The following is a 19,828-nucleotide window of genomic DNA, read 5'->3' as shown; positions in this document are numbered from 1 at the left end:
TAGGGTACTTTCTTAAATATTCTTATTTTGAGTCATAAAAGCACATTATTGTTTTATTATATTAAAATCTCCAAAATTAAAATAAAAAGTCATAATTTATAATCTGTATATCACGTGACCTAAAACACGAGCTGCCATTAATGTGACATCATCAAGGCAAAAATAATATGCGTTAAATACTTATTTGTTGAGGGCTTTGATAGTAATTGTAGGTTATGTTACCATCATCTTGATTTATACATATAATAATTACATATACGACTGTTGTGTTTTTACCAATATTACGTCACATCATAGTAGAATACTTCATAATAAAAAAATTAAAAAAAAAAAAAAAAAGGAACGATTCCTACTCAGGGAACATTTTAAACACGGGTAAAATCTATTAATTTTTCACCGCTTCAATCATCTCTGATGTAAACTTGCCATTGATTTTCAGCTCTATATGCCAACAGGAAGTACCCTAATTTTCAGAAACCACCTTTGACTCAAACTCTAACTTAACAGATGAAATTAAATAAATGCTTGTATAAACACAGAGTGAATAAATATAATTTTCCTTTCTGCAAAAGTTTAAGGTAATTTTTAGTTCATAGGAAAACTATGAAAACATTGATAGAACTTCTATTCTTTACCATTTATGAATTAAAATATTTGAACCACCTACGATACTGCCATCTGACCCGAGCTTGACGTTAACAGATCCCCAGCGATGAATTTAAGTTTGCTGACGGAATAGATATAGTAGGTTCATAAAATCCTACAAAATTAGAAATAAAATCCGTAAATATTCATTAATTTTATTTAAAAGTTGAATTAAAACAGTGAATCATTTAAAATTAAAAAAATTTTGGCGTACAAATTCTAATTAAAATTGAATTTTTTCTCACTTTCGTTTCATGAAAACCTTTAAAAAAAAACTGGGCGTGACTTGTTGATGGAAAAATAATTGCATTAATATACATACGCCCAAAGCACCTCCAATTCTTTTAAAGGTTATGATTATCACTTCAACATAACCAGACCTTCCAAATTTTTGTTATGCACTGGACTTATTTTTAGTGTTTATCGATAAAGCAAGGAATAACACATAAAATTAAAAAAACGGAGTGTTTTTCGAGTTATAAGCGGTTTAATATTTGAAGAAAAAAAAAACGTATAAATGGCCGTTTTGAAGGCTAAAATACTTTGTTACAAAATTAATTTTTTGAGTTTTCCAAAATTATTAAATTATCTTTTAATATCCTTGTGTTCAACTCTTTAATTTTTCTTTGTTAAAAAAATGTTTTTTTGTAATAATTTTGGTATATAACGTAAGTATCCAGAACACGAAAAAAATTTGGCAGATGTTGATCTATTTGTGGAGAATTTCGGTGAACCAAATATAGTCCAAATAAATCGTATAAATCGCCATGAAGATTTTTTTATTTATTTAGAGATAACTATCGAATTTTCAACAACAGAATAAAAATAGTCTTATGGAATTTCTTTAAAAATCAATTAATTTAAAGAAATAGATAAAAACTTTCTTTTATGTTTTTAATTCACTGATTTAACAGATTCGTCTAATTGTTGTCGACGACTTTCCTCCGACAATGGTTTAATATATTTCGTAATATCAACAGTAGCACTCACTTTTTTCGATTCAGCCTTCGGTTCAGGTTGTGTTTCAGCAATTGAAGTATTTCCATCTCCACCATTAGTGGCAACAATACTTTGCCGTTTTGGTGTTAAGAAATATTTCCAATAATTTGGTAATGTGATGTCTTTATTATATTTCTCACGAAATTCTTGATTTACATACCAACATTGTTTATTCAACATGGGACCTTCATCAGGACACGCTTTATATTCAGCAATTTCTTTTAATTTGACATCAAAACTTTTTCGACTAATTTCTAAATCCTCTTCAATACTACTAATAAATGTCTTGAATTCTTTATACAAAAATACTTTATTATTGTTGTTCCCATGTAATAGACGTATTAAATCGGGGAAATATTTTTCTGGTATCTTTTTTCGTCTTATTGTATTATTACTTTTAACTGTTACAAATGCTTCACTATCTTCCGATAAAAGTATCACAGGATTATTGTATAAAATACGACGTATACGGAAGTAACGTTGAATTGGTTCTGGAATTTGTTTGGGATAATTATTATCTTTGTCGGCCCAGAGACAACCAAAGATACGTGGTTTCAATCGTTCTGGTTTTTCGTGAAGTTCTGCTTGGAACTCTAATTCGAGTGCTTTCAATTTTACTTTATGTGCATTTGGACTATCTGGTGTTTGGCCTTCATCATCTTCACCAAGGACTTCTTCGTCACTTAAATATCCATGTGGTACCATAAATTCATTATCAATATCGTATTCATCTTTTTCATCACAATCAGAATCTTTTTCATCGTCAGAGCCGTGTAGTGATTCTCCAGGTTCTTCTTCTTCCCATTCGTCATCGGAATCAATTGAATAATCGAATATTTTCTGAAAATAAAATATTTTTTTTTTTAATCCACGTTTACAAAATGCAGAAAATTTTTTTCTGTTTTATGAGATAAGAATATTTTATCTAATAATACAAATACATATTTTGGTAAATTCAAAGAAATGTAGTAAGAGAAATTCCCAATTAGTAAGACAATGAACTAAATATCAGTTTTTTATACAAATTTTATAAAACGATCATTTTTATTATTTTGGAATCATATAGAAGATTAAAAATGACGTATAAAAAAGGCCATAAATTGTATCTGTTCACTCTGTTTTTTGAAATGTCAACCCTCACCCGGGCTGGAGCCTTCGCTAGTTGTTTTTAAAATAATATTTATGAATATGAAATATGAAGAACCTATATGCTTTAAGTTTTAAAGCATATAGAATTTAAAAATAGTTTTAGCCTCATGACGTGCGCATTTATTGCAGGGGTATTGTTACTTAACGGGTAGTTATGTAATATAAAATAATTTTACGGGGATGAGGGAAAGGCCCAAAAAACCAACGCTCCATAAATATTATCCAATCGGTACACATCAAATATTTGAAAAAAGTTTCGGGGAAATGTTATTTACATATCCAAAAATGTTGTCAACAACTGTAAGAGATCCATAGCTCTAAATGTATAGGTAGCGAAAATATTAAGAGAGTGGAGGGGAGGGGAACATGAATGAAAAAAAACCACAATAGCATTATTTCTATGATAACTTTAGCTTTGTAAATTTTTTTTTAATGAAATGATTTTATTTAGTGTTTGCATTCCTATCAAGAGATAAATTTATCAAGTTCCTGTAAATCATCGTATCCTTGAATATTTTTATTACAATTTTTAATATGTGTTATTTTATTGTATCTCTCTGTATCTAACATGTCTCAAATTACGTATTTTTGCGTCATAAATTTATTTTCCAATTTTCAACAAATAAAATTCGAACAATTGTTTTTTTTTTTAAATTATCTCATTGGTTGTTTATTTGATTCTTTTAAAAAAACCATTGCAAACCAAACTAATACAGTGAAACTTGATAAAGGGGGGTCTGAATAAGTGAGAAACCTCCATTCACGCTGAGGTCCCAACACTTTGGCACTGATTGCCTCTATTAGCAGGACGAAGCAAACCTCTATATCTGGGATTTGTTCTTTCGATTTTATCGTCATAGTTACCTCCATAACTGAGACAGCGAATGAATTTTATGTGCATTAACCTCTGTAACTGAGAACTGAGATAACATTGTTTTGTTTGTTTACTTACTTATTATTATTTTACCCGCAAATTCGTCACTTAACTAATTTTGAGCCTCAATGACCGTCAGTTTTAGTTTTGCTTTACTATCATACAGATATTTTATGAAAAATTCCGAAACTAAGGCTCAAATCGTTATCAGTACGTGAAAAACTGAAGTTAATATCCGTTTATGAAAGTCGGAAGACAAGCGATGCAGTCCGTGTCGAATTTAATGTGCCAAAGTCTACTCTTTGTAGAAAAATTCAGAATCAATATAAAATTTAATCACAATGTTCTGAAGGACAAGGAAAACTAAAACGTGTATGTTTATCAGAATATCCTGAACTTGAACAGTGTTTGCTAACATGGGTGAAACAACTTCGTAACAAAAAAGTTCCGGTAAGTGGACCGATGATTAAAACAAAGGCACAAGATTTCGCGCGGAGGCCCGGTTTTCATAATTTTTATAGCATCAATGGTTGGTTGGAAGCTATTTATTTATACCTGAATATCTGAGACACTGGGTAGTGGAATGTCTCTATAAGTGAGACTTTGTAGGCCCCTTGATGTCTCTCTTAACCTGGTTTCACTGTATATAATTGGGAAAAAACTGATAATTTTTAAACAGTCAAGTAGATTGCACTACTAGTATATAAGCCAATGAATATTGAACACGAGTGAAGCCTTGTATTAAATATTTCATGAGGCTAAATTCCATAAAGGAATAAAAAATTCAGGTTTATATTATTTCAATTAAATAAATATGTTTGTAACCATAATTATAAAACCATACATCACAAATTCCTCTCAGTACTTCCATGTTTTTGTTGTAAACAAATCATTAACTACAAAAAATACAAAGCAATTCCCAAGGGTATCACCTTATTAGTGAGAAATCACACAAGTGTATAATGGAGCACATGGCTTTTGTGCTAGGAGTGAAGCGACACGAGATATAACAGTTTTTTTAAGTCATATTAACGATAATTATTACGTTATAGTGTTTTACTAAAATCAAATTATGATCTCCCATGGGATAACTTCATGTTATCACAATTGTAAATTTAATATATTTAACAACAAACCACACACGTCTCCATATTAAAAGCACATTTAAATATCGAGATGACATTATAATGTGTTCAACTAAGATAAAAACAGAAACAAATTGTGGTGAATATGATCCTTAGATCCAATTTCAATAATTTCTTGATGCTTTACCTCTATGAACTTCCGAAGACGATTTTTTTGTGGAGGATTTGGTTCGCTTTTCTCTAAAAATCTGTACGTGGCTAGAGCCGCCAGAAAGGTTCTCCTACATCAGACAGATCAGATCAGATCGCTATAGTTTCAAGTATATCGTTTCGTTTTTGACCACGAAAACCCAGCTCTATATGTCGAAAAATAAATGGCTCGTGTTTCCCCGTGAGACATAAGGTATCGAAGATCAGCGAAATTTTTATTTAGTTGGATAACGTCGCCTTTGGGTTCCTTCAAAATTATATTGATTAAATTGAAGCCGATGAAAGGAATATATGATGAAACGATAAATTAACAGAAAAATTCCAAATTTAGTGTTGCCTCTTCTCTCTAAAACCCTATTTTAAAGCACGACTATGCTCAAAATGGAATAACAAAAATTTCATGTAGAACGCTATCAATCATAATTTAAAATCGATTGTATTTTCACGAGTTATCTCATCATCGAAGGATCTTGTTCCGGCTATTACAGGAGACTGGCCAGTCGATAGACAAGCTGAACGTCTGGGCCCCTACCATCACGATTATTGCAGGAGCTGCCACAGTGTGAATGAGGTAGAAAAGATGTCTCATCTTCTTTGCCACTGTCCTCTTGCTCTTGCCATGAGGAGATAAACTCACTTGAGATAACTGTTCTTTGACAACATCTCCCACATCTCCGAGTGGTTCATGGAGTAATGGCCAGGGATGAGCTAATCCTTTTTCCGTATTACAGCTGACCCTATGGTCTAATCGTGTCCCAACTCAAGAGAGCCACTCTAACCTAACCTATCTCTCATCAATTTGCCCAGATATAATTTTTTTTAAAAGAAACGTAAAACATTAGAGCCGACCATCAAAGGTAAAACTATAAAACTTTATATCGCGATTTTCGGGATGAATACAATATTTTCGTATCAAGTAACTAAAAATACAATCAAATCAGGACCGGACGATTGGAGATATCCAGTGCTTGGTACGTACGGTCTAGTGTATATTTCAATGTGCGTATGGTTTTTTTAAACGATTTTTAACTATTTATTTATCTTAATTGATATTTGGATAGAATTGCATTCATCGATTTGTTCCTATTTACTAGATCAATCATATAACAACATCAGTATTTAATTTTGTGTTCATCAGTGCGCGCGTTATAAACCGGCTTCATTGTTCATGTTGGAGAGTTACAAAAATTTTAAATATTTGGTTTTTCCGTTACTTTTTTTATTGTGCTCGTTGACTTTTGGGGAAATTTAAGCAGATTATTATCACTTTAAAATTTTTAATATATTTTTCTGTTTTCCTCAGAAAGCAAAACGTAAGAATTTCAAAATATTGAAAGGCATAGAAAATAAGCATAGAACTTTTTAAATAATATAGTGACATGTTTTCCAAATGTGAATGCTAGTTTTATCAACAATATAGTCACTAAAAGTGTCTCGAATCCGAAAAAAGTGAAAATTATTTATTGTATCTACGGTTTCTCAGGCCGCATAGGCAATGTGCATTATAAGAGTGTAACTTTTGTGCATTAATCTACTCGCTTTGTACATACGGATGCCTGCGAGGCTGCGGTTGAGGGGTCATCATTAATACAGGGCCCTTTCATACCTATATTTTAGTACCTGAAATTTTTTGTTTTTACGATTAATACTTATAGCTTTCACAAATTTGAAACAAAACTTATAATACTCTTGTATTTTATTCCGAAATATAATCCCATTTTCTATGCTTCTCAAAATATTTTAGATGTTTTTCAAATAAAAAATTGTTTTTTTCATGTTACTTTTGTTTTAGGATGTTTGAAGATTTACAATTACCGACATACTTAAATATTGAAAGCCGTGAAACAAATAGTTTAGCTGAATATGGTTTTGATTTTAATTTTTTAGATTTACCGCCATTATTAACACCAACTGATATACAAGCCAATGAGGACGATACCACACTTGAAAACTATGTTATACCCGATAATATTTCAAACACCGATTTTGTGATACTTGAATTAGAAAAAGATTTAGATTGTTTGTTAACACAAGAATTTGAAAATAGCAACGAAAGTTGTTATAGTAGTACAATTTATCAGAATCGTTTACCAGAAAAAACACTTTTGTGCAATGAATTATGTGAGGATTTTTTAAAAGAAAGTGCCGAACAATTATATTCTCATACACCGGTAGCTCCTATGCAAATATTAGGTATAAATTTGGATTTAAACGCAAATAATATCGAAACGAGTGATAAGTTTTATGAATTCGAACATATTTTAAAATATAACAATCGACGATCGTTACTTCATGATAAAATTATTAATCCGAATACAACGAAAAATCAAATTCAAACACCAAAATTTAACACAAGTGCGAAAACAAAAATTGATCAAACAGCATTGCAAGAAAAAATTTTCACATGTACGTATGAAGGGTGTGGAAAAATTTATGCAAAAGCGTCACATTTAAAAGCACATTTACGACGACATTCTGGTGAACGTCCGTTTCCGTGTACATGGCCAAATTGTAATTGGCGATTTTCACGATCGGATGAATTAGCACGACATAAGCGATCGCATTCGGGTGTTAAACCATATAAATGTGAATTATGTGAAAAATGTTTTTCACGTAGTGATCATCTAGCAAAACATCGCAAAGTTCATCGACGACGACTTGCAGCTCAGCAACAACAACAACAACAAAGTAATAGTTTAAATTTTAATTCGTATTATGGACAAAGGTCGTATCGTAAACGGCAAATATATTATGACTGAATATTGTAAAAATTACTGTAAAAATACTTATCAATAATTTTATAAATATAAAAATGTTTCTTTTATTTTAAATTTGTGTTTCATTTTTATAAAGGGGTCATCGCAGCTTATGTTACAGTAACTTTATACATTACAGTCTGCGACAAATCCGATAATTCTGATTTTTCGAAAACTTGTTTATTATGTGAACACAGATTTTGTCGATTATAATATTTAAGGATTAGCTTTTGATAGTACCTTTTCAAGTAGGCTAAATTTGCAACAATATGAGACCAGAATGAACTCTGTAGACCCAATAGTTTCCGAAATAATGCCTTTCAAAATTTATCAACGTAACTTATACATCAGAGCTTAAGTCAAATCTGCTAGTTCTGTTTTAGCAGACTTGTTTGTGATGTTGGCCCTCTGCATAATAAAAACTTGTGAGCTCGAGCGCAACTTTGTTAATAATCGAAATAAACTGTAAAATTTTTCGGCTTTTTTTCTTCAAATTTTGGCGATTATAACCATAAAGGTCTATTTTTGAAGAATTTTTTCATGTTTTGAGAGTAGACTAAATTTGCTACAATATGATATTAGAACCGTCCTTGTAGACCCAATGGTTTACAAGAAAGTGCAACTAAATTTAAATAAATAGTCTAGGCAAACAATTTAACGTTATTCATTCAAGTTATTAGCCTAGCTGTTTGATTGAATGACTAAATATTGTTCAGGCCACTAATAATTGAACGGCGCCGCTTAGTAAAAAGATTAGGCTTTCAATGGAACGGCTAATTAAGTTAGTTGGCTGCGCCATATATACGGGAAGCAAATTTTTTATTATTTTGGATCATTGGACAGTTCTATTTAAAACAATGTATTGCTGAAACACATGTTGAAAAAAGAAGCATGTCTAATTTTATCGATTTCCCCTACTTTGGCTGATAAAGTCCGCCTAATTTTAAATACATTATCTCCCTCAGCCTAATTTTAAATAACATATTTTATATTTTTATCTAAATATCAAATTTCGTGTCTCTAAAAATAATTTTTTGTAATTTGTTTTTTTGTTTTTTGTTTTTTTATTAAACATTAAATTATTAACACGTACCAAAATTATTGTAATTATCGAATATTTTGAGAGATATTCGTCGAATAAATAAAAGTTTTAAATAATTTGTATTAAATATTTAAATTACTAAAGAATTATTATTATATGACTTACTTTATCTGTTCCCAACGGCTTTCTGGCTTTGACTTCACTACTCTTTTTCCGCCATGTACCCCAATAAGGTGGACGACGGTTTTCTTGAAATTGTAACAATTTTACTTTCATTTTTTGTGGACGTGGTGCTGTTTCAACGATACAATCGGCATCAAGTAATTCATCTGAAAATCGCAAATATAAATTTTAGAGATAGGTTAGTTAAAAAAGATATTCTAATTAAATTTTGACTGAAATGGATCTAAAAAATATTATTAAATCTCTTCGAAACCCCTTCATACTGACTAAAATTTTACCTATTTTTTACCCAATAAACCAAACTGGCTTACTTTGAAGGAAATATAAATTAAACTATTCAAAAAATTTAAAAAAAATAATTGGATTCATATCTCGAAAACTAGCCAAAGCTAAATACAAAAAATTGTTTAGAATAAAGTTCAACATTTCATCTAAAGGCAAGAACTTCAGTCGAAAAGGTTTTAATTGGATTTTTTAAGTAGTTGGATTTTTCTTTTCAAATTTATTTCAATTTTAAATTAATTAAATCATTTTATTTATGAAAAAAACTTTTAATTACCGACTACAACAACATCCTCGTCCTCCTGGTCATTGGATACCATTTCATACGTTCTAGTAGATTTTCCAACAGGTTTTCCATTTTTCAATTCATTTAAATAAAGCTCTTTTTTATCAACATCAGAATTTAATTTATTATCTAAATTCATTTTATTTTCATCTGTAAATTGCACCCTACAATGTGGTGCCATGCGCATATCACTCTTCACAGCGAATGGCATAAAATTAAAATCAGCTGTATCATTTAAGCTCTCATTCGACTTCTTCGTTTCAGACTTTGTATTTGGTACAAAAAATTTCGCAAATGCTTCAGCTGCCTTCTTCTTTTTTAATTCTTTTTCAATGGTTTCTAGTTCCTTTTTCCGGCGTTCGGCATCTTTTTCCTCTTCCCGTTTTTTACGTTCCTCCTCTTTTTGTTTTTTCTCTTCATTTTTTTGTTCGATTTCAGCTAAACGTTTACGTTCTTTTTCTTCACGTTCCTTCTTTTTTGCTTCTTCTTTTTCTTCACGTTCTTTCTTCTTTTGTTCTTCACGCTCTAATTTTTGTCGATGTTTTTCTTCTTTTTCGGCTTGAATTTTTCGTAATTTTTCCTCTTTTTCTTCTTGCAATTTTTTTAACTTTTCCAATTTTAATTTTTCTCTTTCTTCTTGCTTCTTTTGAGATTCTAATTTTCTTTGTAACTAAAGATACATAAAAAACAAAAATGTTATTCTGGAGTTTATGAATAAATAAACACACAAATCTATTCAAAATGTTACAAACAAACTTCTGCCCTAAATTTTCGAAATTTTTTTTTTATTAAAAATACTCCCACCTCTACTCGCACCACAGTATCATTATTGCTTTGATTCGATAGATAATTTTGGTCCTAATTACCTTGGAAAAGATTTTAAGGTAGTACGAGCACTAAGGCCATTTTAGATTTGGGATTGAAATCATTCTTACCTTATTTTATCTTTGATGCTGAATTTTGCTATAACTTCATGAATGAAAAATAAGAAAACAATGTTTCGATATCTGCCTTGGTTTTCGAAATATCGAATGCTAAATAATTAAACAAAATTTTCAATTTTCGGTATTTTGAAAATTACTACAAATATCGAAAAATTTTATTCTTACTTTTCATCTTATATTGTCAAATTATAACATAATTCACTGTCAAAATTGAAAATATACATTTTTATACCATGTATATGAAATATACCAAGGTATACTAAGTTTAGTTCCAAGTTTGTAACGCTTAAAAATATTGATGCTACAAACAAAATTTTGGTATAAGTGTTCATAAAATCACCAAATTAGTCCATTTCCCGCTGTCTGTCTGTCGTCCGTCGGTCTGTCATCACGATTACTCAAAAACGAAAAAAGATATCAAGCTGAAATTTTTATAGTGTGCTGAGGACGTAAAAAGTGAGGTCTTTTGTTTGAAACATTTTTTTGTAAGCTATTTACCCGTGAGAGCGCATATTATGCGCAAATTGTAGTATTATATGGGTAAATCAGTTATGTATGTGTGACATGTATATATGTGTTACGTGGCAGAGTAATCGACACTGTCTATACATGGTACTTCAACAACTAACTCAGTCAATTGTTTGTTTTCACTTGATTTATTTAGACTTAGTCCCATTTGATATAAAAAAATCAAGCTTTTTATTTAAAATGTCTCGTATCTTGGTGCTCGTACATCCTTAAGATTTATACCCAAATCGTAAGTAATTTTGTTGAATATTTTTACTGGATTTCTAAAGATTTTATCGTTACACTTCAAAAAAACAAAAAATTTTTTATCCCTATTTATGAATTTACTAAGGCAATTTCCACTCATGAAACATAAAATTTTAATTTATTTTATGACAGTATTAATAATTTGCCAAGTATTGCCTGAAATACCATTTTCGACATGAAATACCGTTTTCGTAAACGACTTTTGGCTAAATCCTGTAAATTACTCATCCAATCGTCAAATGACCCGGATTTTCATTTTTATTGGCTAAAATTTCTATATGTATTAAGTTTTATCGAAATAGGAAACAAACAATTTTGCTCGATTTACTGCGATTCTTTTATGGAGTACCCTTTGGAAAAATCACGAAACATATTCTGTTTCGAAGTTTCGAAGAAATTAGTCTATTGGGTAATTTAAAAAATATAGGGTTTATCTAACGATCGAACGAGTGGTTTTTGAAATGTCGCTAGAAGTCCTTTTTATTTGCGATTTTTCGATCATTACTTAATTAAAGTAAGTAAGGTCAAAAATACACATTCTCCAATTCCAGTCACAGACAAGCTTTACAGGGTGGATAATTTTAATCTACAATGCCTAATAGCTCGTTTTGTAGCTAACCAATCAAAAAATTAACTTAAACAAAAGTCGCTGAATTTGATGGGGGTATCATGTTCTGACATCAGATTTGATTCGGTTCTTTGGGCTTCTTTAATAGTCAATTTAGACCCTAAACAGATCTTTAGGTCCTACAATTATCAATAAAACTTTAAGCGCATTTTTTTCTATTAAGTGCAATAATGACATACGTTTAAATCACCTTTTCTCCGAAAGCTAATTTCAAACTCTCTTACCGTTTAGAATCTAAATTTTCCATTAAAGTACTCCGAATAACTAGGTTCAATCTGATATCAAAACATGATCAAACCGATCAAACTCTACAATTTTAATTATAATTTTAATTTAAATTATTTTTTTATTGGTTAACTACAGAACCTCCATTAGCCATTATAAATTTAAATGACCTACCCTGTATATCCAGCTAGAAATTAATAGTAGTAATTTCTGTAACAGGAATTTATCGTCACAATCGAGTCAAAGAGTTTTTGGTAACATATGCTTGAAGATAAAAATCTGATTAAGATTAAAGAAAATTTTAATGTTAATTTATTACCTGTCTTGGAGTAAGTTTTCGTAAAGGACTATTAACGTTCGTACTTTTCGGTGTTAAATCATCACCACTAATTAATCCATCTTTTTTGCTCGGTGTATTGAAATCACCATTAATAGAAGTTTGACTTTGGTCTTCATCTTCCTCCTCAGCAACTTCTTCATCTTCGTCATCAGAATCTTCCATTTCAACTAAATCCTCATCACTATCACCAGAATTAGATTTAATTTCGGATTCATTAACTTTACTAGAGCTAAGGTCTACAAAACATTCTTTAACAACAGCTGTGTCTGAAGTAACAGTATCAGTTTTCTCAGTTTTGGTTTCAATTTCTTCTTTAGGCTTATTAATTTCTGATGGTTTTTTCAAATCAGTTTCAATTGGAGATGAAATTTTAATTTCACATTTTTTATCAACTTCTCCACGCTTACCATTTTTCAATGTTTTCGATTGACTTGAAAAAAATGTTGCTATGTCTGGCTGATTTGCCGGTCTTGGTTCATCTTCTCCATCACTTAGATTAATTACATTAATTAATTCGGAATCATTTTCCTTGCTATCGCACCGCACTTGCTTTACAGCTCTCTCGCCTTCAGTTATCGATGTATCCGATAACTTACGTTTCTTAGATGGATCACACAACTTTATTTTAGGGCTAATTGATTGAAAAGGTAATCGCGATTGTTTTAATTTTTTCTTTGTTGGTTCCTTATCATCTAAAACTATCACTTCCATATTTTGAAATGTAATGTAAATAAATTAAAAAATTAAGTGAGTTTATTTAAAACACTTTATTTAATAGAACATTTCGAGCACCAAATTGACAAACAAAAATGGTATCTTATTATTATAGCAGTTGGCGCGAAATTTAGTCTTAATGGTTGCGTTTAATGTTTGAAGGTTTGAACACTCGACAAATCAACCGGACTCCATTTTTAATTACTGATTATCAAAAAATAACTGGACTGGGCTTGGTTCTCATTGTAGCCGCTATAGTAAATGAAAACACCTGTCAAATAACTATTTGATAATAAAGAAATCTTCATTTCATAGAAGCGACTCTGCTGCTTTTTATACCAAGTATATATGAAATATACATAATATATTAAGTTTAGTCCAAAGTTGGTATAGGTGTTCATAGAATCACCTAATTAGTCCATATTCGGTTGTCTGTAAGTCTGTCTGTCAACACGATAACTCAAAAATGAAAAGAGATATCAAGATGAAATTTTTATAGCGTACCCAGGATGTAAAAAAATAAACAACTTTTGTTTGAAACATTTTTTTTGTAAACATCACTGTTTACCCACGAGGGCGCTTATTAGGTGCAAATTTTATAATATGCATTAATATGGGAATATCCTTAGATCATATATTTTAAATAGATAAGCCCAGTGTACACCAAGTATGTATATTTTGGCGTCACAGAGTAGATTAACAAAGATGAAAGTATAATATTCAAACAGCTGACAGAAAAAACACCATTTTGGAGGCCTGGTATTCAGTGCGCATGATCGTATGGCCGGAATCAGCTGCATCAATTATCTGTTTATATTTCACATTCACAACTGTACATAAAAATTTGTTTTGTTTTAACGTTCAAAAGAGTGATAATATTAGATAATTTTGTGTTAATTCTATGAAAAAAAAAATTTTTTTAATGGTGAGAAGGTAATTTGTTCAAAATATACTGTTTTAACTTTATTTAAAGTGGTATAATCTTATTTTAAATACGCGCCAGGATATTATTTTGTATATTAAGACATGCGTATTATGAACAGGCCTCGGCATTTATTATCCTTGTCAATCTACTTTGAGATGTGGTTCTCACTCTGTTGACAATTCCAGTAGTGAATTTTCAAAGGGAATATCAGTGTGTGTGTAGCTATTTAAAAGTGGATATCTTTTTTTCTTTACGTGACGACAAAAAACAAACGATTATTTCATTAACACAGTCTATATATGGTATTTCAACAATTAACTCAGTCAATAGTTTGTTTTCACTTGTTATTTTTAACATCCGACACAAAAATAGGGGAATTACAAGTTGGATCGCTATGTGTGTGTGTATGTGTCTGCGTGTCTGTGGTACCGTAGCTCCTAGACGGATGAATCGATTTTGATTTGAAAGGTTATTTTATGGAAAGTGTTTTTAGCTATCTTTCAAGAAATCGAGCTACAAACAAGCTGCGTTTGTCGGAGGTTTTATAATTTTGTAAATTTCATTTTTAAATTGAAAATATTTTGAATCAATAATAATATTGTCATGTTTAACTCAGTATTTGAAAAGATAGAAAATACAAATTCCCAAATTCAAATATATTATACATATGAAAATACCGTTCAAGACCAAATGGTGACTACAACTGCCGTGATTTACACCGCTCGGCACTCAGTCACCACTGTTAGGTAGAACGCAACCACATAAGAGCGGCACTTTTTGACTAAACGCGTCTACTTTGTCGTCAGCGCCAGAAACATTTAAGTTGCACCAAGGATGCACTTGACGGTTGCACATAAAGAAAAAATGGAATGTTTCCCTTTCTTTTAATTAGCTTTTTAAATTATTCTAACCTAAAAGTTAAATGTCAACAAATAAAATGTCATGAACCTTTGGAATGAGAAGATTGAGAAAAACTTAAAAAATGTCAAAGGCAAATGATAGCAAATTACACATACAGATTTTGAGAACCACTCAAAAAGATGATGAAATTATAAACGATATTAACCAAAATTTTATTAATGTTTTAATGAAATTACGTATAAATAAATTAAATTTTAAACAACACAAAAGAATCGATGGTGTATCAAAATTTTTATACTATATTTTAACATCCTTGTCATGCCTTCAAACATTAGGTGAAGAGTATACAGGTCTTATTCGTGTTGATGGTACGAAAAGATTTCTTCCTAGTAAACCTGTATGTTAAATAAGTTCTAAACAATTCCACGTAGATTTTTATTTTATAAGATTTAATTGTTATAGGTACATGTCTTGTGGTTAATATTAGAGACATTTGGTGAATCGATTTCACATAAATTATTAGAACATTTAGAGAAACAAATTATTGAGAACGATGATTTATTGCCAGATGCAAAACAAGCTATTTTAGCAACAGTTCGTTTTTTGAAGAAATGTTTACCGTTTATTGTTAAATTACAAAAGGCTGAATTCTATTTTAATGGACAGTATCCAGACATTCCGAAGCGATTAACTAGTATTAATTATGTAAGTATTTATCACTAAAAAACCGAAGTTGTCTTCATTGTCGAGACTTAACCGATTTTTTGTTTCAGAGATGTGTCCACCCGATTTATGATGAACAGAGTTCAAGATCATTATTGAAAATTCTTGGATTACTAACATTAATAAATTTTGGTATAAATGTTTATACGAAAATGAATCTATGGAAATCATCCACATCTGATGATAGTATAATTGAAGCACACGAAAGTAGTACTCAAACAAATTTACAAATTTATACAAAATGTATTCTATGCTTGGAGCCACGTAAAAATGAGTGTGTTACACAATGTGGCCATGTATTCTGTTGGAAATGTATTGGTGATTGGTGTCAAATTCGAAAAGAGTGTCCAATTTGTAGAGAAGTTATTGTTCCATCGAGAATTATTTATTTACAAAATTATATTTAAGTGGTTGAGTATGAAAATTTGTTATTTGTTATTTTTATTTATTCTTTGTTGAGGGGGTTTTTTTTTTTTATTATTTGTTACGTAAGATTAAATTAAATTTTGTATTTTTTACAAATAAAAATGAACAATAGTTTTATTTACAAATATTATTGAATTTTTAAGAAATAACCGAATCAATTAGTTGGGTAATCTACTACTCCAGCGCACTTACGGATTGACCCAAAAGTTTTGACACTAGATTTTTTATTTATTCATTCGATAGGGGGTTGTTTGGAAACCTTAAAACTGATTTTGCGTATTCAGGAAATTTATCCTTTCGCCTCCATCTTGGAAAATGACTTTTTTTACATTTTGGCCTATATCTTGCGTTTTATTTTTTCAAATTTGATGATTTTGATGTCGTTGGACTTCCCTGCGTTTTATCTTCAAACCCTTTTACGTCAAAGTACACGCTCGGATTGATAGCAAAAAAATTATTCGAGTTCAAAGTCAAAATTTTTTTCGTGAGTTTCTTTTTCTAACAGACTTTTAAAAATACTTTTTTAACAGTGCATTGCATCTTTTGATCAACCCAATGTTTTTTGAAAAGGGCTGAATTACGCGTAATTTGATATGCGTACTACTTAAATTGGTTGAATTTCGCCGAGCAATCCAAGCCCAAAGTCCAGCGCACTTACTTGTCATAACTGTCGTCTACTTCTTCATCTACATTATTATCAAGGATGGATGTTGTATTTGTTGTTCATTTGGTTGTTTGTCTCATTCCAGGTATAGAGACCATCGTTGGTAGGCCGTCGTTTGAATCCTCGTCATCTTCATTGGTACCATCGTGTGCACTTTCGGGTTTGTTTCTGCATGTTTCACCACAACAAACTTTGCACAGAACTGAATATTTCAACCCTGCTTTTCTGCTGCCACAAGCCGTGCCGCATGGTGTCGTGCATGCACAAAAAATCATCTTCAATAAGAAACCTGGAATTAATGTATTGTTATATCTCACTCTGTATAATGATAATGAAAATAATTGATGTTATTTTTTTTTCTTCTGCTCCATTCCGCAAATCGCCGATACCGTGTCACATCCCGAAAATGCGTGAATGTACAAGATATGTTCCAACAAATCCTCGTTTTTAAAGCTTGTCGCGGAATATAGTTTCGATGCAATCGTTCTTCTTCCTCTTCGCTTTTGAAATTGCGCAAATTAGGACAAGAAGGTCGGTGTCCGCGCCCACGACTATGACGGAGTCAAATCTAGGTAACATTTGTATGGCCGCTTGAACAACGTCCCTGTGGGCATCCTTCCATGCTTGCCTTACCAAAAAATTCACGATCCAACAAGTGTTTTTTCAGAATTTCTACAAAGTTCTTTTTGTTGCGTTCGTTGGCAAGGAACTGAGTCTGCTTCTTCTTCGAAAATATTCTCGACTTATCAAAAATCATATCAATTGCACGTCCACCTTTTGTCTGCCTGAGTCTTTCGGCGTTTTTTTTTAGCCGTCAAATACAATAACTGGATTGGCTTTGTAGTTACTTGAAATGTACTTGACGTAATTCGCACAAATGGCCTTGAATGATGCGTTACGTGGGCAAATTACTCCGTGTAGCAAAAATTCTCCATCGATAACTTCACATATTGAACTTCCCTGAATTTTGTGTTTTTCGCAAGCTTTCATCGGCAAATAAAGATGACGGAAAAGGCGATAATTCGTCTTGAAGACATTCGGCTAATTCCTGGCTCGTCCTTTGAGTCAATATCATCTTATGAAAAATTGTTTCAGTAGAAATAGTGATTTTTTCGGAGTCGACAGAAATGCTATGGGGCACGGTCGCAAAAGTGTTGGCTCGATCTTTTCGATGCAGCTTGGTGTTTTCGAAAAGCTGCCCTGTTACTTTCTCGAGGAACTCTGTACCAACTCTATCAGCTTGATGGCAATAAATTGACTAATCAGCAACTACCCCCGAACCGATGGAAAAAAATTGTTGAGATTCGGGAAAAGGCAAATGTCGGGCGAACTATGAATCCAATTTTTGACTTTGAACATGAATAACTTTTTTCTATCATTCGAATTGTGTACTTTGATATAAAAGGTTTGAAGATAAAACTTGCCTTTGTTCCAACGTCCAACGACATCAAAATCATCAAATTTGAATGAATAGAACGCAAGATATAGACCAAAATGTAAAAAAAATCATTTTCCAAGATGGCGGCGAAAGGGTTAATTTCTCGAATACGCAAAATGAGATTTAAGGTCTCCAAACAATCCCCTAAAGAATAAATGAATACAAAAATATAGTGTCAACAATTTTTGGGTCAGTCCGTGAGTGCACTGGACTTTGGGCTTGGATTGCTCGGCGACAATTTAAGTGGTAGGCATATCAAATTACGCGTAATTCAACCCTTTTCAAAAAACATTCAGTTTATCAACAGACGCATATTTTCAAAAATTCGTTAGAAAAAAAAATTCACGAAAAAAATTTTGACTTTGAACTCGAATAACTTTTTTGTTATCAATCCGAGCGTGTACTTTGACATAAAAGGGTTTGAAGATAAAATACAGGGAAGTCTAACGACATCAAAATCATCAAATTTGAATGAATAAAACGCAAAATCAGATTTAAGGTTTCCAAACAACCCCCTATCGAATGAATAAATAAAAAAATCTAGTGTCAAAACTTTTGGGTCACCCCTCTACGATTTTTGTTAGTGCACTGGACTATACCGGGTTTTGAGAATTCGTAAAATTTTGGGAAAAGCTAACTAATATTTTTTAATAGGTTTCTTGCGTTGTTAAAAACAGAAAAGGAGTTTTTCGATTCCGGAACTATACGCACAATCTTCTGCATGCGGTTTCTATCTCTACATTGTTTTTTTGACGTTTTCTTTGGTGTTTTAGTTGAACACAGAGGTAGAGAATTATCATAGAACTTAACCCAACCTTATGCCGTTGAAATTTGAGGATTAAGGAATTGAAATTATTTGAAATTTAGTTTTAATTCCAAAATGACATTTAAAATTTTAAGTTTTGTGTAACGTTTTTTATTAATTGAATTTTAGTACAAAAAATTAAAAAAATTCACAAATGTTAGTTATATGTTGTTGATTGAAACATTTCTTTTGATTTTTTAAATCTTTGAACCAATAACAGTTTAAAATTATAGCTTTTTTGGTTTAGGTTACAAGTAAAAAGCAATCAAAAAGAATTCTCTATTTTATATTTTATTAGCACATAAGAAACTTGTATTAAGTCTCATTTCTATATATTATTTAAAAAACGTGAAAATATGTTGCGACATTTATTTTGCAACCGTCAGTTTCTTGTTTTTCAAGTTAATTGGACAGATTTTATGACTTTAAAAATAATTTAAAATTACAAAATATAAGCTAATTCTCTTAGTTTAATTAATATTCAATCCTGGATTATATATGTTTAAGTGGAAGACTTCCTCATGGAATTCTTTTTGATTTATAAAACAGTAATTATAGAGGTAAAAATCAATAACTTGATCTTATAAATTTTTTATAAATAATTATTTAACTTTTTCTAGATTAACTAAATTAAAATTATTGAACATCAGTTTAATTATTGTATTTATTTCGCATTTTTTTCTGGTATTAACGTAACGGATGAAATATGGAGGTATTTCTAACCCCGTCTTTACATGTTTCAATTACTTTATTATTATTTACAATAAATAAATATTAAAATAAATTAACAAAATTTACTTATAAATAAAACACTAAAATCCAGATCAAATATAATAAATAGCTAAAAATA

General features: G+C 30.8%; 3 protein-coding genes across 5 annotated transcripts; 2 read left to right on the top strand and 1 right to left on the bottom strand.

Moving 5' to 3' along the window:
* Window positions 1–291: 291 nt before the first annotated feature.
* On the bottom strand, window positions 292–13,227 carry LOC123291367 (chromatin assembly factor 1 subunit A). 2 transcript variants are annotated; one of them, XM_044871628.1, is made up of 5 exons: window positions 12,402–13,227; window positions 9,503–10,181; window positions 8,926–9,089; window positions 1,636–2,484; window positions 292–760 (listed from the first exon to the last, which is right to left on the bottom strand). In XM_044871628.1, exons 1-5 carry the CDS (start codon window positions 13,131–13,133, stop codon window positions 719–721), a joined length of 2,466 nt encoding a protein of 821 aa, XP_044727563.1. In that variant the 5' UTR covers window positions 13,134–13,227; the 3' UTR covers window positions 292–718. The 2 variants fall into 2 exon arrangements, with proteins under 2 accessions (XP_044727563.1, XP_044727562.1); XM_044871627.1 differs by lacking the exon at window positions 292–760 and having other exon boundaries at window positions 1,358–2,484.
* LOC123291368 (zinc finger protein 107-like) lies at window positions 6,087–7,727 on the top strand. The gene is made up of 2 exons (XM_044871629.1): window positions 6,087–6,275; window positions 6,755–7,727. The coding sequence occupies exon 2, from the start codon at window positions 6,756–6,758 to the stop codon at window positions 7,719–7,721; it is 966 nt and encodes a 321-aa protein (XP_044727564.1). The 5' UTR covers window positions 6,087–6,275; window position 6,755; the 3' UTR covers window positions 7,722–7,727.
* Window positions 13,228–14,993: 1,766 nt separating the features above from the next.
* LOC123291369 (peroxisome biogenesis factor 10) lies at window positions 14,994–16,974 on the top strand. 2 transcript variants are annotated; one of them, XM_044871630.1, is made up of 4 exons: window positions 14,994–15,319; window positions 15,385–15,627; window positions 15,696–16,055; window positions 16,821–16,974. In XM_044871630.1, exons 1-3 carry the CDS (start codon window positions 15,044–15,046, stop codon window positions 16,050–16,052), a joined length of 876 nt encoding a protein of 291 aa, XP_044727565.1. In that variant the 5' UTR covers window positions 14,994–15,043; the 3' UTR covers window positions 16,053–16,055; window positions 16,821–16,974. The 2 variants fall into 2 exon arrangements, with proteins under 2 accessions (XP_044727565.1, XP_044727566.1); XM_044871631.1 differs by lacking the exon at window positions 16,821–16,974 and having other exon boundaries at window positions 15,696–16,103.
* The last annotated feature ends 2,854 nt before the right edge of the window (window positions 16,975–19,828 follow it).

The sequence above is a fragment of the Chrysoperla carnea genome, chromosome 2, assembly GCF_905475395.1.
Source record: "Chrysoperla carnea chromosome 2, inChrCarn1.1, whole genome shotgun sequence".
Taxonomy (NCBI): Eukaryota; Metazoa; Arthropoda; class Insecta; order Neuroptera; family Chrysopidae; genus Chrysoperla; species Chrysoperla carnea.
Note: the sequence above shows the minus strand (reverse complement) of the source record. Positions and strands in the feature narration are given on the sequence as shown.